This window comes from Stegostoma tigrinum, chromosome 11 (assembly GCF_030684315.1).
Source record: "Stegostoma tigrinum isolate sSteTig4 chromosome 11, sSteTig4.hap1, whole genome shotgun sequence".
Taxonomy (NCBI): Eukaryota; Metazoa; Chordata; class Chondrichthyes; order Orectolobiformes; family Stegostomatidae; genus Stegostoma; species Stegostoma tigrinum.
The window spans coordinates 41,560,115-41,584,495 of NC_081364.1; the positions used below are offsets into that span (position 1 = coordinate 41,560,115).

The window sequence follows — 24,381 nt, forward strand, 5'->3', positions numbered from 1 at the left end:
GGCAATTTTGACTGTTAGCTGCATTTTCTCTGTAGCCCACATATCAACCTGACCTGGAACTATCTGAGCATTCCTTTACTGTCACTGATTCAAAATCCTGAAACTTCTCAGTAGTATGTGTACCTATCCCGTGGACTACAATGGTTCAAGAAGGGAATTCACCACCAGTTGATGCATGTTGCTAAAGCTTTTTGTCTTGCATCATCACAAACGCCTGGTTCTTTACAAATGAAAGGAATATGTTAAAGCCACGAGTCTTTGATTTTGAATGACCTGGGAGGTTCAGGGGGCCTATAGTTCCCTGTTGCTTTCTCTGTTGCAAGCAAACTCTCAGTGCAAACTCTCTGATGAAGGGTCTAGGCCTGAAACGTCAGCTTTTGTGCTCCTGAGATGCTGCTGGGCCTGCTGTGTTCATCCAGCCTCACATTTCATTATCTCAGTGGACTTGCCAGGCAATTGTTATACTTTTCTGCTGTAACATGCATGTTTTTAATCATTTGGAGTTTGGTTTGTCCTGGAGTGCAAGATTAAAAAAAGACTTCAGCAGCATGTCTTTCTTTTCAGCAGTATAGGTTTCAAATTGTCTTTATTAACTGGATCATAAAGGACCTTTTTGCATTGTTAGTTTACCTGTAGTAAATAATTAATAAAAAAGATCATGTATGTGACTATATAGGCTGAACAACTGGTTTGTGATCAGGCTTGATTTCCAGTTCCAATTTCCACATGTTTTTAAATTGGCAATTTTTCTATCTATTGAGTCATTCTGCCCATAGTTAGTTCATACTTTCAACCTATTTGTCATATCTGGTGAGAAAATATTACCTGTCTTGAGATTATCAGAACTTACAGAATGTACAAGCACAAGTACAAGCACTGTTGTTTATCTGATGCTGTACCAGTGATCATTGCTTGTATCATTTATGCACTAATATGTTTTGATGCTGACTCTGTGAACGTAAATTTTATTTGATAATTTTGGTGAGCCAAGTGTCAGGTTATCCAGTTGGTATCATTCTTGACTCTGACTCACCATGGGACTTGAACACAAAAATCAAGATGACACTCCAGTACAAGACTGAGGGGCGTTACAGTGAACACTAATCTTTCCAGTTTCCTGCAACACCACCATATTAACTTCTCCCAAAAATCTCTCAAAGTGCATTCTAGCATAACTTCAGTTTGCTTTCTTTTTCTTTTCAGGTACTATTTTCATTCTAATCCCTTTGTTAAACTCTGTACTTAAAGGATGTTGCCTCTCCCAAAGATGCATGTTGACATTTTTACAATTAACCAGTTGAAGTGATGATTTTTCTTTGGTTTTGGTCGCTTTTCCCAATTATTTATCAAAAGTATTTGAAGTGAAATTGGAGGATGAATTTAAAAAGCTTTAGTCAATTCAGTTTATGAAATGTTTAAAAGAAATACATGTGTGTGTACATGAGAGAGAGATGTATTGTGTAGCTTTTATGGTTTTATCTTGAGTTTTATGATCAATAATAAGTAAACTAAACTGAGAGGGGGAGAAAGAGAGTTAAGATCTTCCATCTTGTAAAATTTGAATTAATAATTCGAAAGAAAAACTTGTATTTTGAAGCTGGGGTAGCTGTCTTATTCTTTCTGTTGTCGTGTGAAATTAAAAATGTAGAATTTGTCTTTTTGATAGTGTCTGCTTCTTAGGTCATATCCATGTCTGGAAAATTGGCAGGGTGGGCTACTTCAAGCAGCTGTCCACAGGCAACATGGCATTGTATGTTTTGAGTCTCTCCTGTGATATTGATCATTTTTTTGTTGCTTCTTTTATCTAGATGTAGTACGGGAGGAGAGCCTTCAGCAATTCTTGTCTCTGCTGAGTTTTGATCTCCTTTTTAAGTGTTTTAATCTTGCTTCCTTCCTCTCCATTATACTCTTCCACTTTTTAAAGTAATTATCCAATATCTTTGTGGATGCCTGAGTTGAAAAAGCATTTTGCTAACGATACCAAAGCTTTACATATGTTATACGTACCAATGGAAAAAAAAAGCAGTGCCAATTTTCATTTTATGTGCCTTGTACTTTTTTGACAAGCAGCCTCTCAGTTCATCTCCATTGTTATGGAACTCAATAAATCGTAGCTGTTCTTTTTATTTCTGAATAGGGCTTCCCCTTATTATCATGGTTTCAAAATGTACAAACATTTTTGGTGTTGAATTTCCTTGTAACTCTAATTCAGAGTTAGAATAATTCAGTTACTCTAATTCAGAAACAGACACTATCAAAAAGACAAATTCTACATTTTTAAGTTCACATGACAACAGAAGGAATAAGACAGCTACCCCAGCTTCAAAATTCTAGTTCTTTGTTTGAATTATTAATTCAAATTTTGCAAGATGGAAGATCTTGACTCTCTTTTGCCCCCTCTCAGTTCAGCTTACTTATTGTTGATCATAGTACCCAAGACAAAACCATAAAAGCTACAGAATCCATCTCTTTCTCTCATGTATACATTCACATTTTTTTTAAACATTTCATAAACTGAATTGACTAAAGCTTTTTAAATTCATCCTCCAATATCACTGAAATACTTTTGATAAATAATTGGGCAAAGCGACCAAAACCAAAAAAAAAATCATCACTTCAACTGGTTAATTGTAAAAATGTTGGCCACACTGCACCTATTGTGGAGAGCTGGTACACCTATTAAGGAGGTTCTCCAGGACTATTCTATTCCTTCTCCCTGGAACAATTTAATTCTATATTCCAGGTAGTCAATGAAAATATGTATTCAAACCAGAGGAGGCAGTTTCAAACTCATGTATTGATAGTCTGTTCTCTCATCCTAGGCTGATGAGTCACTGGACTCAAAATGCTAACTTTGCTTTGCTTTCCAAAGATGCTGCTGGAACTGCTGAGTTTCTCCCGCACTTTCTGCTTTTGTTTCACATTTCCAACATCTGCAGTTCTTTGTTTCATCATTAACTAGAATGACTGTTGGCTCAGTGACGTAAGGGATGAAATTGGACCATTTGACAGCTTGGCTCAGATAGCCAACATATCATTTGGATAACGCCCACCAGTTTCCTGGCGTCAGACTGAATAGAGTAAATCTCTTGTTTGTACCAGTCAAATTTGAAAAAGCGTAGTATAGATGCAAGATCATGTGTTTGAAGAATATTCAGGATTGCTTTTTGCTGGTTTTCTAGTAAGAAAGGTAATGTCAAAAACAAGTGACTGGGGGCATTACATTTTATTGTAAAAGCGATAAGTACTGTTGATGCTGTAAATCTGAAAAAAAAAAGCAGAAAATGTTGTAAAGAACAATGGGTTAGGTAGGATATATTGAGAGAGAAAGAGTGAATACTTTGGTTAATAGTCTCTTAGTAGAGAATGTTTGACATACAACATTTTAAGCAAGTGCAAATGGAGGGAAATAAATCCAAAGAATAAAAAGAAAAGTCTCAGAAATCAGCTAAGATTCAGCACCAAAAGAGTTATGGGCGTGCAGGAGTAAAGGAGATAGTAATGGGAAAAGCTAATAAATAAAATATGGAATGACAAGTGGTGCAGTTATGAATTGCAAAATAATCACCGATTGCAATTTGAGAAAATGACGCTGTGAAATTCTTGACTGCAGTGCTGAGTCCAAGAGGCTATCAGGTGCCAAACCGATAGCTTCTGGTCGTAAACATTTAGTTATCCTTTACTTGAACAGTGGAAGAGACAATGGACGGAGAGGTCAGACTAGTGACTGGAAGCCTGTGGCCATGACTGAAGACTGAACAAAGGTATTCTGCAAAACCAATGCCCAATTAAATATGGTCTTCCCAGTGTAGCTGAGACCACATTGAGAGCAGTAGAAAGCAGAACATTAAATTGAATAAAGAAGCAGTAAGTCAATGTTTCACCTGAAGGAACTTCTGCTGCCCTGAATTTTGGGGAGAGGGGAGATAAAGGGCGGTCTTGCATCTCCTCCATTTTCAGGTGTGAAGTTTAGGGTTACTGGGCTGAATGGTGGGAGGTGGGGTGCATATAAATTGATGTGTATATCAAAGTACTATAGAGGGAACGGCACCATTGAAATGCTAGGAGGGACGACGCGTTTGGTGTTGGAATCATGTTAGAACTGTCATAAGTTGAAGTTGGTTGAATAATGGAGACTGGTCGCATAGAATATCATGGCAAGGGGAATCCTGTTTTGATTCTGCGAGGGTTTGAATGAGTAAGACCAGACGTGGGGAAAGTATAACATGCATGGTTGCACCAGATAACCACTGTGAAGGAAATCATTTGTTAAGGCAGAAAAGGAAGACATATCAGAAACACTGTTACTTAGTGAAAGTGACATCACCGTAACAAATGTATCAGTAAGTGAAACTGTGACAATAGAATGGAGTTCTTACAGGAAGTCTGGTAGGACAATCAGAGTAGTGGGAGATGGACCATGCAGAAGTGAGGGAAAGGTGGGAAATTTGAGATAATTCATGGAATTTTCTATTTTGTGATGAGAGCAGGAAATGGCACCAGCCCTCAATGACCCATCAAGAATTTCTTGAAAGGGAGTAAATGAAATGAGAGAAAGCTATCTTTCATATAAAAATGAACACCAGAGCCTCTTCAAATATATAAAAAAGAAGAGAGGCTAAATGAATGTAGATCTCTTATAAAATGTGGTTAATGAATTGTGTTAGATAACCAAGAAATTGTAGAGGATTGAACAAATACTTTGTATCAGTCTTCACAATATAGGACAGAAATGCATTACAAAAATACTAAACAGACAATTAAAGTCAGCAAAGCTTTGTGAATGGGAAATCAAACCTGAAACATTTATGAAAATTCTTTGAGGTAACAAGCAGGAGAAAACGGGAGAACTTTAGATGTAATTCATGTAATATGCTTGGATTTGCAAAATGTACTGCTCATTAGGCTGTTTGATAACGTGGTTTGGGGTCAGTTTATTAGTGTAGATAGAGGATTGGCTAGCTAACAGAAGACAGAATTGGGAAAAAGGTCAGCAGGTCTGGCAGCATATATGGTGGAGAAAACAGAGTTAACGTTTCGGATCTGGTGACCTTTCCTCAGACCTGAGGAAGGGTCACTGGACCCGAAACGTTAACGCTGTTTTCTCCTTCACAGATGCTGCCAGATCTACTGAATCTTTCCAGCAGTTTTGTTTTTGCTCCTGATTTACAGCATCCACAGTTCTTCTGGTTTTACTGGGAAAAAGGTGCCATTTTCAGCATAGCAAGTTATAACTAATGGAGTGCCACAGGGAGCATCACCATTATGTACAATATATATTAATGACAAATGAGTAATACAAGACTTTGCATTTGCATGGATGAGTGCAGATCCAACGATAATTAAGAAGCTTGATAAACTCTGGGATGAAACAGCCTACTTGATTGGCACCTGCCCATCACCTTATATGTTAACTCTCTCCGACATTGCTGCACGATGGTGACAGTGTGTGTCATCTACAATGTGTTGTCCTTTGCCCCAAGGTGCCAAAGCACCTTTGACAGAATGTAGTTGCAGGTCAGGACAGTAGCACTTGGTGTTCCCAAGCATTTGGTGCCCTTAGTCTTCAACATGATGGAGGTCATAGAAATGGGAGGTTCTGTCAAAGGAGGTTTGGCACGTTGGGGCAAAGCACAACACATTGGAGATGACACACACAGTGCGTCAGTGTTGAAGGGAATAAACATTTAAGATGATGGACTGGATGCCAATCAAGTGGGCTGATTTGCCCCAGATTATATCAAACTTACTAATTATTGTTGGAGCTGCACTCATCCACGCAAGTGCACAATCTAGCACAGCTAATTCATCATTAATATATATATTGTTGTGGCACTCCATTAGATATAACTTGTCATCCTGAAAATGGTACCTCTATCCCAATTCTGTCTTCTGTTAGTTAGCCAATCCTCTATCCACACTAATATGCTGACCTCCAAACCATCTTATCAAACAGCCGATTGAGCAGTACAGTTTGCAAACCCAAGCATATTACATCAATTATATGTAAAGTTTCTCTTTACTATCTTGCTTGTTACCTCATCAATGAATTTTCATAAATGTTACATAATGTGAGTATACTCTATTCCCACTTCTCCTTTACCTGTAATGGTCTGCAATGGTTTAAGAAGGCAGCTCACTGCACCTTCCCCAGGGAAATTTCACATGGGGAATCAATGCTAGCTTACCCAACAACATCCATGTCCCTCAATCACACAATAAAACAAAAAAAAGGCATCAGATCTGCTACATGTGGTTGGGGAGAGACTGGGCAAAGAGAAAAATGTCAAGAAAAAATGAAATGAGCTCAGTGGGGCAAGGTAGGCTGTACATTTCCTTTTAGATGTATGTGCATTCGGCCACACAACAATTATAAAGGAACTGTAATAAAAACAGGCCGCACACCACAGTAAGAAATTGAAAGGGAACATTGCTCCAGGTGGAGACAGAACACCAAAGAATATCTTGTCTCAAATAGCTAACAGCTGTTTTATTCAAAATGGCAATTCTGCTGCTTGGAGTTAGAGTTCAGCTAGAAATAAAAACACATCTTTGCAGCCAGTCATTTTCAAATCATGAGTGGACCTATGGCCATGTGCTAGAACAATTAGATCTCTTTTTAGTGTTATAAATTGCTGCCATTGTGCCTCAGGTGGTTGAAAGGCTAGGATCTCAAACCCGAGACTAAGGCACTATTTATTGCACATCAGCGATTTCCATGCGCCTGAATGCTTTGGAAACTTTAGCAGCTGGCAGTAGGCACCTCAGAAAGTGTTTGAGAAGTACCATCAATATTGTGTTCGCAAGATCCTCCAAATCTGGTGGCATTAAGTTCAGTCCAATAGCTGTGTTCTTTCCCAAGCTAACATACCCGGCCTTGAGGTGCAAGTCAGTCAAAACCACTCAAAGCACTACTCCAAACTTGATCACAGCAGGCATTTGCCAAAAGGACAGGGGAGAGCTATAGAATATCTACAAATTCCTTTGAAAAGGATAAACAATCCTTGACAACTCATGAGAGTCTCTGGTTTTTGATCAGTCATCGTGGAGAGTTTCTTTTGGGAAGGCATGGAACATATTGAGAGTCTTCATCAGGAACTCACAGAGGCAAAGTCAAGGCATCGGAAGAAGCACACAAACTTGAAACTCGTCTACCCACCCTTCAAGCACCACTTGTCCTGCATGTCCCAGAATCTGCATTTGACTTTTCAGTGCTCTCAGAGTTTGCTAAACCAAACTGGAAGCAAGTCAGCCTTCATCCTAAGACTGCCTAAGGGAAGGATCACTAGAAAGAAAGAAAGATAATGCAAAAAGATAGTGGTTCAGCCCACAAAAGCAACAAGAGTGATGCGTTATTGTATTAATAATCAGTAAGTTGCCCTAATGTTCTGATAGCCAGATAGTCATTGGAGAAGCGCAGTCTGGAGTTGCATGATGGAACCCTGTGAAATCCTAGTTGGAACATATACCATAGAATTTAGTGAAATTGAAGATTTGATGGGCAATTCTATTATGTATATCTGGAACCTTCTGAGAACATCTCTTAATGTTTGAGGATTGATATTAAGTCAGTAGTTACCCAGTAAACATTAGAAAACAGAAAACCTCAAATAATTCTTGGGTAACTACTAAAATCACCAACCCGACTGAGCACATATTCTCACAATTACATCTTCCCTACCCCTTATGCCCTTGGGACTTCTGACTACAGCCCCCAGCCACCCACCCTGCACAACCCCACCTCCTTGTAGCACCCACCCCCTTGTACCACCAACTCCTTCGGCTGCCCCATTTGGCCTCCTGCCCATCTGCAATATTTGTAATTCCCGATAAATACAACCATTTGCATGTGATTTCTGTCAACCTATGTCTTCAAACACAGGTAAATATAGAGCATATAACAGTACAGCACAGTACAGGCCCTTCGGCCCACGATGTTGTGCCAACCTATTATCCTGCTGAGACCATTCTACCCTGCATACCCTACATTTTACTCTTCTTCTTTAAAAGTCTTTATAGTATCTGACTCCACTACCACTTCCGGCAGCACACTTCACATGCCTACCACACTCTGTGTGAAGAACCTACCTCTGACATCCCTTCATGCCTTCCTCCAGTCGCCTTAAAATTATGCCCCCCGTAATAGTCATTTCTGCCCTGGGAAAATGTCTCTGACTATCTACTCTATCTGTGCCTCTCATCTTGTACACCTCTATCAAGTCGCCTCTCATCCTTCTTCACTCCAAAAAAAACCCAGCTCCTTTAACCTTTCCTCAAAAGACCTGCCCTCCAGTCCAGGCAGCATGTTTTTACTGGTAAATCTCCTCTGCACCCTCTCTAAAGCTTCCACATCTTTCCAACAATGAGGTGACCAGAACTGAACACAATATTCCAAGTGTGGGTCTAACAAGAGTTTTATAGAGCTGCAGCATAATCTCACTGCTCTTAAACTCAATTCACCTGCCAATGAAAGCCAACACACCATATGCCTTCTTTATAAAGCTATCAACTTGGGTCGCAACTTTGAGGGGTCTATGGGCATGGACCTCCACACTGCTGAGAATCCTGCTATTAACCTGGTATTCTGCATTCAAATTTGACCTTCCAAAATGAATCACTTCACACTTTTCTAGGTTGAATACCATCTGCCACTTCTTTCCCCAGCTCTGCATCCCGTCAATGTCCTGTTGCAACCTCCAGCAGCCCTCCACGCTCTCCACAACTCCACCAACCTCTGTGTCATTGGCAAACTTACTAATCCACCCTTCCACTTCCTCATCCAAGTCATTTATAAAGATCACAAAGAGCAGTGGTCCCAGAACAGATCCCTGTGGAACACCACTGGCCACCAAGCTCCAGGCTGAATACTTTCCATCTGCTACCACCCTCTGTCTTCTAATAGACAGCCAGTTTTGTATCCAGATGCCCAAATTTCCCTGAATCCCATGCCTCCTTACTTTCTGAATGAGCCTACCATGTGGAACCTCATGGAATGCCTTGCTAAAATCCATATACACCACATCCACTGATCTACCTTCATCAATGTATTTTGTCACATCCTCAAAGAATTCAATAAGGCTTGTGAGGAATGATCTGTCCTCACAAAGCCATGCTGACGATTTCTAATCAAACTGTGCTTTTCCAAATAATCATAAATACTATTTCTCAGAATCTCTCCAATAATTTGCCCACCACAGATGTAAGACTGACTGGTCTGTAATTTCCAGGACTAGCCCTATTCCCTTTCTTGAACAAGGGAATGACATTTGCCACCGTCCAATCATCTGGCACTACTCCAGCAGACAGTGAGGACACAAAGATCATTGCCAAAGGGCCAGCAATCTCCTCCCTTGCTTCCTGTTCCGGTAGTAACCTTGGGGATATCCCATCTGGCCCAGGTAATTTATCTGTCCTCATGGTTTTCAAAATTTCTAGCACATCCTCCTTCCGAGCAACAACCTGTTCGAGCAAATTTGCCTGTTTTATGTTGTCCTCACAAATGTCGTGGTCCCGCTCACTGGTGAATACCGAAGCAAAGTACTCATGAAGAACCTCCCCTACCTCTTTTGACTCCGCACACAAGCTCCCTCCACTGTCCCTGATTGACCCTTCCCCCCACTCTGGCCATCCTCTTGTTCCTCGCATTAGTATTGAATTCCTTGGCGTTTTCCTTGATCCTACCCGCCAAGGTTTTCTCATATCCCCTCCTAGCTCTCCTAAGCCCTAGGAATTCTGTATAGTTCTTACAAAACTTCCAATTTTATGATGGCTGTGGGAATAGCAGGAGTTGATTTCCGGTGCACCACCCTAGGGAGCTACAGCACCTGTTCTTGCAATGGGAATGTCATTTCAATTCAGGGGAACATTGCTCTTTCAGTTAGGCTTCTGCCTTTCCCTGAATTTGCTTCAGCAACCCAGAAATCAGAAATACCTTCTGTAACAATTCTTAAGCTTCATTGATGTTTTGAATCTATTTGTCCACAAATGGCCCAGCATAGAAAGCTTTAGAAGAGGAGGGAAATGGGAAGAAAATAGCAGAAATTATCTGCACAAAAATTGAAAAAGAACAACAAGCTTCTGAAGTCTATTAAGTTGCCTGTGGATGGAAATGGTATCAGCTACTAAACAATGTTTGCTAATCCTTAATATTCCATGGGCCATAGCTTGTTGTGGATCCTGCCTCCTAGTTAGTATTCAATATACCTTTAAGATACATGCTCACAATATCATCACTGTATCACGGCATGTTACCTGGTGGTACAAAGATATCAGTCTCCATCTTGCAGGGATCACTTGCTACAGGAAGAGCTCAGGGAAATATGCAACAGTGTAGCCAAACTTGGCCATTCTAACCCAACATGGCAGTACCTGTGATTATAATATATGTAGATACCAGGATCTTTGAGAAATGATAGTCGAATCTTTTGGTACCATGTTACTCATGTCTAATTCCTGTGTTACAGAAGCTAACGTAAGTATTGATTGCCTCATTGGGTGAAAATACCCTTGTGAAGATAAAAAAAGATATCTTTGCACCTTCAGCAGGTTCCAAGGATAGATCAAAACAATAGCTCTTTTCCTTGCTTACTATAAACTTCTGAAAAGCAGTTCAAAAAAAACTTCCACCATCACCCTCAACATATCTACGAACGTTTTCATACCTTACATGATTCTGATAAGATCATAAAACTAATGTCTGATATTTGCAATATCATGGTCATTAATTACAAAGTGGAAGCTATTTAAAATGACAAAATGCTACAGTTGTTGATAAGTGTTCGAAACTCTGTGATGGCATTGAGGAAAAGATCTACCTTTGAGTTATACATTTTGGAATTGATTCCACAACCTACGCTGAATAAAACTGATGAGTCGGGTTATAATTGGCTCATTGTCCCCAGATTAGCTATTGGTCAGTGAGCTTTTCCAGTGACGTGTTTCTGAATATTTAAGACATAATTTAACTTGGCTGTGTTTTCTAATATAATCTCATAGCCGTATGTGTGAGAGTGATCCATACTATTTGAACTGAACATAGTAGAAGAACAGCTAGAATGGGGAAGAAACTAATTTGGAGAGAACTTTTTAAAATATTTCCTGTCAAGCTTCTATCTGTTTTGAAGATTTTGCAGCTTTTATAGTGGCAGCCAATGTGCAGAGTATGTGACTCGTGTGCCACTTCAATTATTGGATGGAACCCAACGATGAAGGGTGGAGGTCAGTTGTTTGAGTACTGTCCAGTTTTCATAAAATTGATCTACATTGGTCTTGCAAAAATACTTGTTTTGTTTTCAGTCCAGAATCCTTATTTCCTCCCAGTATGTCATAAAAAATAATTACAGGACAGATAAGGGGGGATGGAGTTGTAATCATGTAACATCCCTGTGGTAAGTGAAATGTCGAGAGTCTTTTTCTGAGGATGATGATTTCAGCTGGTACAAGGGGACACAGCTACACATTGAGGGGTGATGGATTTAAGACAGATGTCAGAGGCAGGTTCTTTACTCAGTGAGTGGTAAGGGCGTGGAATGCCCTGCCTGCCAATGTAGTTAACTCAGCCATATGAGGGGCATTTAAACAGCCCTTGGATAAGCAAATGGATGCTGATGGGATAGTGTAGGGGAATGGGCTCAGATTAGTTCACAGGTCGGCGCAACATCGAGGGCCGAAGGGCCTGTTCTGCGCTGTGTTGTTCTATGTTCTATGTTCTATTCCAATTAGGCAGACTCAACAGACAGCGACTCTGTGGAATCTGGGTAAGGCCATGTCCAGTAGTAGGATAGTAAAGGTCACCAAACATTTCTATAGGTGTTTTTTGCCTCAAATTTAAATTTTAAGTTCAGAGAAATGGGCGATGCATTATGTTGGCACATATAACCATCACCTCTGAGTTCAAGTCACAGTAAGACTGATGGAGTAAAAGTTTCTGTTATTTATCAGCTATAAGGCCCCAAGTGAAATAAATTTTGACAGCTTTAATCTAGTGAGCCTGCATCATAGAACTGCTTTGAGTTCAGCACTAGTTGTACAGTGTCTTTTACAATTTACTGCATGTTTGACTTGTGATGCTCTTTTTATTTTTCTGTAGAGCTCCACTGTGGGTCATCTGAGAACATTCCTGCTTTCCCATTGTCGTTTCTTCCCAGCACTACTCTTTAGCCACACAAGATCCAGCTAAAATTAGTAATCTCTTAAATTCACTTTTTGCCTTTCCCTTAAAGAAAGAGAATTAATCTGTTTTGGTACCTAGCTGTTCTACTTTGTATATAGTGTGAATCAGATTCAAGATGCAATTTCTTTTAATCTGTCTATAAAGTATATGTAAGATTCTTGTAAAATTTGTTCTCAGGATCTGGATGCCACAGACAATATTGAATATCTCTAATTGCCCTTGGGATAGTAATGGGTGAGGTATAGTGATAATGAAGTGGCAGACAGAAGACAGTAGCACTCACCCATGTGAATGTTCATTCACTTTCTTGCAGAACTGCTGCAGCTTCCTGCACCTTGGCATTGCATTGACCTAGATGGCTACTTCAGACCAGGCTGGCAGCATTTGAAATGATGCGAAGTAGCATTTAAATAAAGTGCCATGTGAATATCATAAAGCTGTAGGACTGACAAGCTCTTCCATTGCTGCCCAAGTGTGAAATTGTATGAGAGTGGCACCATGGGGAAGGGCTGCAATCTTAATGAAGTTGGCAGCATAAAGTTAGCGATGAAGTGACTGAAGATGTTTGCACCTCAGATATTAACTCGAGGAAATCCAGCAATAATGGCCTGGGGCTAAAATGGATGATCTCCAACAACCAAACCGCAACCATCTTCTTTTGGCCTATGTATAACTTCAACCTGTAGAAAATTCTCTTCCATTTTGAATTGAGTTTGATTTACTAGGGTTTCTTGCTGCGCCAAATGCATATCTGGTGTCTTGGGAAGACTCTGTCATTCACCATAAGAGCACTCGAATTCTGTTGTCTTGTCCATGTTTGCACAAAGGCTAAATGAGGTTTAGGGCTGAGTGATCCTGGCAGAATGTGAGCCTTGCATTAGCCAGCAAATCATCATAAGTGTCATGTAATAGCAAAATTGATGATGCCACCTATCATTTGTCTAGTGGTTCAAGAATTTGAGAATAGACTACGGAAAAAAATGATAGCTTTCCAGACCATGTGCTCACTGTCCTTACCAATCAAAGTGCTTGATACACTCAGGGTCCCTTTGGGCTCCAGTGGGGTCAGAGCATGCATTAGTAATTGGCAATGCGCACCTGTGGGATAGATGTGATACTTTTTTCTTAGCTAAGAAACTTAAGATCCCCAAAAACAGGACAGAGCAGTGGGATTTGTAGTAGTTATCTGGTTCCCAAAAGTCCAACCTGTTACTTTGAGCACAGAGAATTGAAGGCAGTTTCACATAAGCCAAACCTTTCATGATTTTGAAAGAGCACCACTCTTTTCAATCTGCAACTGGCATGTGACCGTTGTCTACAAATTATGCTGTATCTGTGTTGTTAGCAATAATCTATTCATCTTGCATCAGCCCATGATTATGAGCCGCAGGTCCATGGATAGTCATTAGGAGACAAAAATGATACATGTCATCATCCTAATAAGTGTTGTATGTTACTTTTGAAGTGCAGTGGGAAGATCTTGCTCTGAAAACTTTGGAAATTCCAGAACAGCATGGATCAAGTCATTAGCATGCTGAAACAGCAAATTCAGGGGCCTGGACAAATTTCTGACGTTCATGAAGACGGAGATCTGCTTCTGCACTGCCCTCCAGTTATATTTTCACTATCACATCATTGAACCATGAAACTCTTCAAATTCTGCAAGCACGTCGGGAAATGGTACACCGCTTTCTTCTTGTAGCCCTGAACTTGCAACCCACCCTGAGAAATGGCAAAAACAAATCAGCAGAATAATTTCTCCTCCGGCTGATGTGACACGGTTCTTCAATACTGCAGATCTCAAACCTATCCTGCAGCTGGGCTGGTTATGCCATTAGCAATCTTAATGTTTGGGCAATCAGTCAATATCAGCTGTCCTTATTGTGAACCACAATAAGTGGCCAGAAAAATTGCTTCAGCCGATGCACACTCAAATACATGGGGGAAGGTGGACTTTTATATAGTCTAGCCATCACTTCTTACTGGCTGAAATGGCTTGTAATTATCTAGTGTCTTGCACAACCTCAGGACATCCCCAAGCACTATGCAGGTAATTAAATACTCTTGTAGTGTAATTACTGTTGTAATGTAAGTAATAAGGAACCAATTTGCACACAGCAAGGCCTGACAAATAGCAGACAGATAATAATGAGATAATCTGTTTTAGTGATATTGATTGATGGATAAATATTGGCTAGAACACTGGCAAAACTTTTTTTAATATAGTGCCACGGGATCCAATATTTCCATCTGACTCTTGTAATACCATCTTATCGAAAGTCAGTGCTGTTGATATTTCAGGACTGTCTCAATTCTGAGTTAGTCTATTGGCCTGGTTCTTGAGCTCAGGTATTCAGCACGTGACTTGATTTCATTATTACCTTTAGACTGAGAAGTGGGTGTTCAAATAATTCTGAATCACTCTGACACCTGAGCTAAGTCCATTCACCTGCACTTAATTCAAAAGAATTGAGTTTGGATAATTTATAGTGGGCTCAAGAAAGGTGGATTTCAGAATGAAATGATGCTACTTCTATTGTCTGTGAAATGAGAAAGGTGACAAGGGATGTACTTTTGAGCTCAGAATAAAAACCTTTGTTTGTGGAACAGTATCAGTGCAGTTTGCCCTAAATCTAATTTATGTTTACTTTATCTGGGATTACATGATGTAGTTACACGTTGTCAACAGGTGCCATATGTTTACTCCTTACGACTGACATCCTTGACTTTGATAATTGAATGAAAATCACCCCTTTGGGTTGTTAGAAAAAACTAGCATACATTTAAATCATTAAAACAATTGTTTCTAAATGCCTTTAAGGTAATGTTATGAAATTGTATTAGATTTTTGCATGAAAAAATTAGCAGCATTGAGGCTGTCATACAGATTCTCTTTGATGTTATAGTTTATTTGGGCTCAGTTTTACTAAATATTTTCATCTTTTCGTAAGTAGTGGGAGGAAACAAAATAAAAGCTTAGAGGTCACAGACGTGCCATAGGTGACACTTCATTGGAAATAGATTCTCATGAACATAAATGCATTGCCATTTTGCATCACCTGTCTGATTGAATGTCATAGTAGCTACGCCTACATGAATGAAGCAACTGAGGCTACCTATCCTTTGCAGCATACCATGTTAGAACCCCTTCTAAGTGAGTGTTACTTGTTTCTTAATGCCCATTGTAGCCTAAATCTTGCCTTTTTTTCTATAAGTGCACCACATGTTGGAAATCCTTCAGACAGATGAGATTGTTAACTATTATAAAGTAACAGCAAAAGCAAAGATAGAACAAACATAAAATTACATTTGTTTTGGGGAATAAACAAGGGCTACCTGCTTTTCAAGCATCAACAAATTTACAGTCAAATGAATGATCACTTCACCCAATCCATATCGCTTGAAAGCAAATGTCACTTAAATCCATTGTTATGCCCAATTCTGCATTGCTGCATCCTGGTCCTTGTTCTTCTCAAAGATCACTGCCACTGTCTCAGGTCTTTAGCATCCATCACATCCTCTGTTTGCCTGCTGCAGTTGTGCAGGCCACAGCATGCAAGGATTGTGTTCCAGTCTCTGGACTGTACACCTTGAGACATGGAACCTCAACTTCAGGAATCCTGTAGTCTGCTCCAAAATGGCTCGACATGAAAGAATAGGCTGCTTTGTATCTATAAGCATCTTCAACCATGGTCTGTAATGTGGACTTTGGCCATCGTTTCAGAGAGTAGCCCTTGTCTACCTGCAGCCAGTCTTGTAGGTTATCCTGCTCTTGATGCAGGAGCAAAAGTTCTCAATGATTTAAGCATCGTGGTAACTTCTAGGTGCCTAATGCAGACTTTGAAGATTTGACAAGAATGATCACATATAGCTTGTACACTGATGGAGTAGAGTCTTTTTCTGTTGATGAAGTCAGCTGTGTTATGCTATGGTACTCACAGCACAATGCTTGTACCATCTATAGTGCCCTGCACCTGGGGGATGTCAGTTATCTTGGCAAAACGCTTTACCCGGGGTACAACACTGACCTTATTGTGGGGAAATGAGATGAAAAGGTCTGATCTAGCATAAATTGCATTGCTAACAGCCTTAATGCATTTGTGGGATGGGGACTGTGAGATCCCACGCAGTTCTCAGTGGATACTTAGAAGGAGCCAGTGGCTTTTATCTGGACAGCCACTGGGATGGGATGGCTCCCCAACTTTTCATGTCACAGGTCCTGCTGCAGCAGATGACATTGTGCTATAATGGTGTTCCAAGACATTCACAGTCTGGCACAGCCTTGCATATCTGCAGGGAATGGCATCGAGAATGATTTTCCATGGGTCTTCTATAACTTATCTGCATTCTGATGGGACCACGAACTGTGCCTTGTTCATGTGGAAGCTGTTTGGCAACTTTGGTGGGTGCGGCTGGTCTGCGATTGCTGGACAATTTATTCCTCCTCAGTTGCCCTATGGCCATAGCGATGATAAGCCCTGTTGTGGTTGGATCTGTTGCGAATGGTATGAATAATATGAGTGGTCAGCATTTGGGTCACTCACAAATAACAGTTTACCATAGCCCTCCATGCAGTGGGACATGGGGCACTCTGACAAGGAGAGCCGTGTCTGCACATGAACCTTTGATATGAGGAGCCTTATTTTGATGTATACCTCACAAGCTATTTCATACAAATACAGTCAGAGATTGTCCCGCTCCACTCCCTACATTGCCCAAGAAAGGCTGTATTGATAGCAGTGTATGTTGTAAATACTTAAAGTTCAAGGTGATGTGAAGTCTGCTCCATGCCTTGGAGACCTTGGATTGTCTTTGTAAATTGTGGTCCATAGGTAACACTGTCAAGGTCATCTATGATCCACATTCATGGTAATTTTGTTTTTTCCTGTGTGGACCTAGAAGATCCAAGCACAGTTGAGATTTCTGAAACTCTGTGGTCGGGCAACTAAGAGGGAGCTCTGCCTGTAGCTACTTCTGCTTGACGGAGATGGCTACTAGCAATTTGTAATAGTCAGTAGCTTAGTCAAGATTGCTTGCAAGCTGGATTTGTATCTCACATAGTTGGTCACTGCATGCATTTCACATGCATCTCTAACCTTTATTGTGTAATTGCCTGATTAATATAATTGCTCCTTGAAGCAGGACTCGTGTTACTCACAAGTGCCTGTTCTGTCATACAGAGGAAAAACACCTGTGCATTCTGGGTATGGTGACAGCCATTTTTGGTTTCATTGTGTATTACCAATTCAGATGAAGTCAGAGAGTGCATCACAGGATCTGACTGTCATTCTAGATAACCCTATAAATCATAATGCCCCTTTCTTTCTCTCACTCCCTGTCGATGCTATCAGGTTTCAGTTTCGTGATGTTCCCACTATAGACTTTTATTTGAATCTTCATCCTGCAGACTAACTCTCCTGATCCCTTGTCTAGAAACTAGTCATTCCAGCCATCATGCTGTGTTGCCCCACATTCCTCCATGGACACTAGGTGGTAGTGACTGTCAGTGCTCCCCCCACCGTAACCCATGCTCTCCAATGCACTTGGACTCCCAGTTTTATATGTTGAGTGCCCGCCCCCTCTTAAAAATTATTAACCCCTCTGTGTCCAAGCCTGTACCTCCAATCCCAACATTTGTCTTTCCCAATTTCCTTTACACAGTGGTGGCCCTTCATAATTCCCCTTGAGTATCAGTGGGCATTCCCCAAGGACTCACTGTTGTTCATCCTTGACTGACAAGTACAGGTCTGATTGATGAGGGACCAAACCCCTGGCTGATTTCTCTGAAGTTCCTGAATCAATGTACTGCTGATCCCCAGACTGGTTACTGCATCTGCCAGACTGGCCATATCCCAATCCTCAGAATGTGATTATGCAGAATCCCTGATCCTGAGTGCCCCAAGCAGCTGATTGACTGGGCCCAAGTCCCTGGAATGAGATTCAAAGTCCTTGATTTACTGTCAGTAGTAACAAATAGTATGCGGTCTCGCTAGCTTTAACTGAGGGTTACTTCCCTTACATTTTGCGATAGGGGGATTTGGTTGAAACACATGGATGTGCTTGTTGCGTAAGCTGCTGGCACATGTTGCAGGTATGACATTAATACAGTGTTAATACAAAGACATATTTGCCCTGCTGACTGGCCATTGCTGGCAAACCTGACAGGCAACTACCTGTGAATCTATGCTGAAAGGCACGGACAGATGTACTGTGAGGCTGTAAGTTCTGAAAGAGGCAACAGCAAGACAAGGTCGAGATGCTGTGACCATCTAAGTGGCACAAAATGAGTCCGTGTTAAGAGGCCTGAGATTCATCCTGCTCCGATGCATCAACAATATTACAGTGTAATGTGTTGGTGAGTTCTGAATGCAGTATTGGTGAGCTGTATCATATGTGAGTCAGAGAAATGCCATGCTGAGATGTTGAGGCAAGTGTATATCTGATGCCAATCTCTGTTGACAGAGTGTACAGTCACCAATGGAGTGTGGCTGGAGATGTTAGGGACTGGCAGCCAAGGTGGAGGCTCAGAGAAGCATTCAGCGAACTGGAACTACCAGGTGCCCATGCTGCTGTTCATGTCAAGAACTGTCAATGTGTGGATTCTCTCTGCCATGTGGGAGAATAAGAAATTGCATATAATTGAGGTATGGTTTGGTAATAATAAGCTGTCAATGCACGAAAACAGGCCTGTGGTCACTCACTAGTGTGAGTCATATCATTCACAATTTAGGTCGAAAATCAGATTTGTTTCCTCAAGTGTTGAGAATCCACTTTGCCAATCTCGCCATATTTTCCCAGCTGACTTGCCATTGACCATGTAGTTCAAGCGCTGGGAAAATTCCACCCTTTGTTTGAATTTGATATGCATTCTCCAAAGCATTTTATCAGAAAGTTCACTGAAGATTATTTTAAAATTTTTTATCTCGATGTGCATAATGTGAAATATAGTTGGTGGAAATTGTTTTGTTTTGAGTTATGATTACTGTATCTGTAAATTTAAACATGTATATTGGGCAACAGTGAACACAGCAGGAATGAGGAATCATTTAATAGTTGATGGCAATCTGCATACTCTCAAAGACTTAATATGATACTGCAGGAAAAGGTCGTGTATGCTGAATTGCAAAAACTCAAATTAATTGCAAGAAGAACAACCTTTTGATGAAGTAAAAATGGAACTGAAATAACTTAATGATATATTTTTCTATGTTTGCCAACAAATTGTGACTGCAGTTCATAATGCAGAACTTGTGAAGAAAATTGTCTCTTTTGGTACAGTTATAGACTGCATTTGTTTTCCTCAAATCTACCCTCTTTGTGATGTCTCAACACTGCAAGACTGCGATAATATTTTGAACTACACATGCTCAGAGAGACCACTTTCCCACATGTTGACGTTTGATGAAATGATTCAGTTTTGCCTGAAGCACATTGCTCTCCATGAGTGTGTTTATTTCAAACGAGTTTAAATGCACACTTAAATCATATTTGTGTCAGACAACTTAAAAAGAAAATTCCTTAATTCAAGAAAAATCTGTAATCCTTCATGCTCCCTGGTTGTGGCATCCATATTAAGGCTGCAAAAAGCACATGTGAACTGGAACAAAGGAACATTGAAAGATTTGTTTTAACATACAATAGATCTGCAGTAAAGAAATAGATCAGGTTTCTGGGGTTAGCAATGGATGGATAAGGCTAAGTTGTTGATACAAATGATTCTTCCTTGTGAGTAAATAGAATCTTGTGTAAATAAATTAGTCTGGTCTCTCACTTGACTGATTTCATGGTGGGCAGCAGCTGATAGATGTTAATATACAAAAATCACCACTTGTATAAATGTCAGTGGATGAAAGAAGACTGACTAGTTGTTTGTCTTAAGTTCTTCCCACTGTTTACTCAAGCCACAATGCATTGCCTCAACCTTGATTCCCTGAGAATGGCCCCTTTCTCCTTCTCAATCTGTTTACATTGTCTTGGTTGAGTGTCACCTACAAAATCCCTCGATTATTCCACCTGGTTAATGTTAAATTGGTCTTGCAAGATGATGTATTTGTTCATGAACACAAATGCAGGCACGTTGTTTACTGTAGCTATGGCAGCAATCAGTTATTAAATAAATATACCTCTGTTTACGGGTGTGAGCAGCAGTTTATCCTGTATGGTTGAACAAAACTTAATGTGGTGTTTTGATAAAGCAGAAGGGAGCTTGTCTGTGGAATGCAATTCAAGCAGACTTGGGTTTGCTTTTCTTATCGGAGGCTTGAGTGAAGGGGCTAGCAGATTAGCAAACTGTTTAGTTCTTCACTAGATTTCCTTAGAGTGGAATGGTATCTATGCAGTTGTTTGCTTTCTTTTCCTTCCCCAACCCCCAGTCTACCAGCTGAACAGAAAGTGACATAGCTGAACAAGAGGAGCAGAGGCACATTGAGTACATGAGATGGACAGAAAGTGCTTTGTTCAATGAATGCTGACTTAACAGGCCGTTGTCATATCGTGCTGTAAGAGCAAGAGACAGTTGCAGGTGACCGTATGCTTAGTTTGTTCCTTGTGGTGTTTGGTAAACAAGTTAGAAACCTCCACAAGGACTCTATGTTATTGTACTGTATGTTGTTGTTGTTGTTTCGGGATATTTGTTGTTCATTTAAACCTGACAGAACCTGTTAACATTGGCAACAGAATGCTACAACAGTTCAAAGATGAGGGAAAAAAAACTACAGACATTGTGACCTTGACGAATCATATGTGTTTGTGAAGCAAGCCCTTTCCCCCCATTAATTAATGCACTTTTGCTCTAGATGAGTATTCAAAGAAAATCACATATTTTTATCTTCAATAATGCTGGAACTCACATTATGCATTGGAAATGATAAAACATTTATCATTTTTACCAACAGGTAATATACATAATTTATGCTGTTTTAGTGCTACCCTTTTTTGATATTCATGATGGATAACACTTAAGGTTTCTTCTCGATATTGCGGCATGGTATTACACCACAGTAAAATTAATGAGAAGGTAGATTTATGAGTTTCATTTGTTTGTCGATTCAAAAATTAATTGAGTGTTAATTTTAGCTGTTCTTCATCAGAATAGGTACTTAGCATTTGGGTATAATTCTGCATTCATTGTGGGCTACCTTCAGTTTATTGTGGGTCAGTAGTTTTGCATACATTGAAATAGCCTTTAGGCTCATTCTCTTGATTACTTTTTAGCTGCTGTGCATTTGTAAATTTACTCCTCTTTTATAATTGTGAAAATTCATTATGGGGCGGCAGTGCATGTGTAATATCAGTACAATGATGTGTAGTATTTTTAAGCTGCATTACAGCTACATTATATTTGGATAATTTTGTTTCCAGTTTACAGATTTAGAAACACTCTTTTACTATTTGGCATGTTCTGTCACACAGCATTTGAAATTGTTTTAATTTAGAATCTTTGTCAGTCAGCTTTTATTAGTCCCATTTTGGTTCCAGTGACTGAGCTTCCCACAGGAGTAAGCATGTGATATTATAAATCTGTGTTTAGTTCAATTTTCACTTCCTTTGATGATTAGGCAGAGTGTTTTAAGGGCATTTTTTCTGCTTCATATAAATAATTGATCAGTTAAGTTAATTTATTTCAGCCTGACTTGGTCAGCCTTCATTAACTGTCCTGGAATAAAGTGTCTTTTCTTGTGAGAAGAGCAACTTTCCTAAAAAAAAAGGTTAACTCATCAAAGCAGAGTTATTGTTGGGTTTGATCACACAAGTACATCACCATCAAGGTGTGAAATGAATGAAAAGCCAAATGCTGAAGGCAAACTAAAGTTAAGGAGGTGGTATTTCTTTTGTCAGACTGATTAGGTTTTATTTCTTAACGATCAGAAAAATTAAACCCATGTAACCTCTGGCATGTTTTCCATACCTAGTCAATTATCTGTAGTAGTTCAGAATAGAGCTACACTGTTACAGCAAAAGCTAGCTTTCCTTAACAGTGCTTCTATAGTTTAACTGAATTTAAAGCTGCGGCAAAATCAGAAATTGCTGTCAAAACTCAGCAGGTCTGGCAGCATCTGTGGGGAGAAAGCAGAGTTAACATTTCGAGTCTAGTGACTCTTTATCAGAAGCTGATGTTAACTCTGTTACCAGAAATGTTAACTCTGCTTTCTCCCCGCAGATACTGCCAGATGTGCTGAGTTTCAACAGCAATTTCTGTCTTTGCTTCAAACCTTCAGCGTCTGCAGTTCTTTCCTTCATTAAAGCTGCAGCACCTATCCTGGAGACATATTTACTGACCACCTTTCTTAATTACCTAACACTCTTAAAAAAAATATAGAATAATTTTCAGCCAAAAAAAATGCTGTCTAAGAAGAATGTGATGAATGCAGCTAAGCAGAAGCATATTTAACAGTCACACCACCATAGCTATTGGCAGACTGCTGTTTTCAGACTGAAGATATACAATTAAATGGACCAGGACCTAGCCTGAATTGCTTTAGCACTTACACTATTTCCCCTTGTCATTTGAAGATCGTGTTTCTTGAGGTATATATTTCCATATAAACCAGATGACCCCCGCTGCATTTTGTGCACATAGTCATTCTACATGTACCAACCTAGAAACACATCAGAAAGGTGCAGACCTGGAAAGAGAGAGGTTTTTCATCAGAACCTTTGTTGAAACTGGTCCATGCACAAAATTACTTACTCTAAATAACGCAATAGAATAATGCAATGGGAGTACAATTATGTGGCAAGTCTGTGGAGTACAATTATGTGGATACGAGAACTACAGCTTCCAAGCCAACTTCAGGGTACCAGCGTAATACTGGATTTTATGTTGACACCACATGATTCAATGGGACGTTTTCTGCCTTCCCTCACTAATATGAGCAAAAAATGCCAGTGCAAAGGATGAAATAGGTTTCTGCCTTTTTGTTCACATTAGTTACTGAAGGGAAATGAACCTAATTGACTTTTTATTCTGTATTGTTGGATTTTAATCATGTTGTGTAGCACTGATACAAAAGAAAGCTAAACTAAACCCTTAGAAATCTTATATTCATTTTAGTTTTATGGCTGTTTCAATAACACCTGTGAAATTAATTCCCACAAAAATATTATGATCCAGTGAATAGAAAATAATGGTGTGTAGCATTAATTATATAATATATCTAAAAATCAGCCAGTGTGACTTACTAAAATAGATGTTTTTTGCATCAGTAATCAAGTAACTGTAAAGTCTATGCACAGCAATTTAAAAGAAAGAAAAGGCTTTGAATCACTACCTTTTCACGGTTTTGTAAACTTAGAATCTGAGGACAAAATCTCAGATTACTGTGTTAACAGCTGTTGTTCTGAATTATTTTTCAGTTTTTTGAGTCATGATGCAAGAATCTGGGATTGAGGCAGCAAGCAACGGTTCAGCCAATCAGAACGAAGTTAGCAGTGGTAACCACTATCCAGACAGTAGCACAAGGGAAGGGAGATCAAACGGCGACTCATCCTCGATTGAAGTGACTGCTGCTGAATTGGTTCATCTCCAGCAACAACAGGTATAGTTAATGCTGTGGCTTTTCTTGTTGATCCAGATTGCAGTTTGCCTCAGTCAACATAGATGTGCAGGTTGTTGCTTGAAATAAATGTGCCATAACTTAGAGAATTGCAGTCATGCTGAATTTATTACAGCTGTAGTCACACAAAACCATGGATAAAATTTCAATAACTGCAGGCCACAGTTGAGTAAACAGTTGCACTGAAACTTAATTCCTGTTGACTTTTCCTCATTCTTTGCCAGGGGCAGATTTGATTCGCTGTGCAAAGACAACAGGGTATAGCTTTGATTAATGTGTGGCAGAAAAACAGAATCCAAATTGTTCAAAAAAGACTTTACTTAAAATCTTTATTTTATCACCGAAAAACAGTAATTGCTGCCCTTTTTTTGAAATAAAAAGAAATATATATATATATAAGGCTGTCAACTGTGTATTTATGGTGTGTCATGAAGTCCGGATTGCTACTAGCATAAGTCCAGCTTCTACTTTTAACTTTTATTTTAGTCAAAAGCATTTACGGTTTTCTTTTAAAAGAATGTTTTTTTTTCAAAGTGCCGCCATGTCAAATGCGGTTTTTCCATGTAAAGTTAAGGCACAACAGTCACAGTCTAGTTAGTCAATTTTTTTATTGCCACCCTTTTTAAGTCTACAGTCATATATTCCATACCTGTT

At 39.7% G+C, this 24,381-nt stretch overlaps 1 protein-coding gene across 9 annotated transcripts in view; it reads left to right on the forward strand.

Annotated features, from left to right (window-relative positions):
* foxp1b (forkhead box P1b) overlaps window positions 1-24,381 on the forward strand; it is a 483,509-nt gene that overhangs the window by 183,581 nt on the left and 275,547 nt on the right. For all 9 annotated transcript variants that reach the window (XM_059649922.1, XM_048547287.2, XM_059649921.1 and 6 more), the window contains one exon: window positions 23,528-23,709. In XM_059649922.1, coding sequence (XP_059505905.1) covers window positions 23,539-23,709 — 171 coding nt within the window. In that variant the 5' untranslated portion in view covers window positions 23,528-23,538. The remainder of the gene's footprint in view (window positions 1-23,527; window positions 23,710-24,381) is intronic.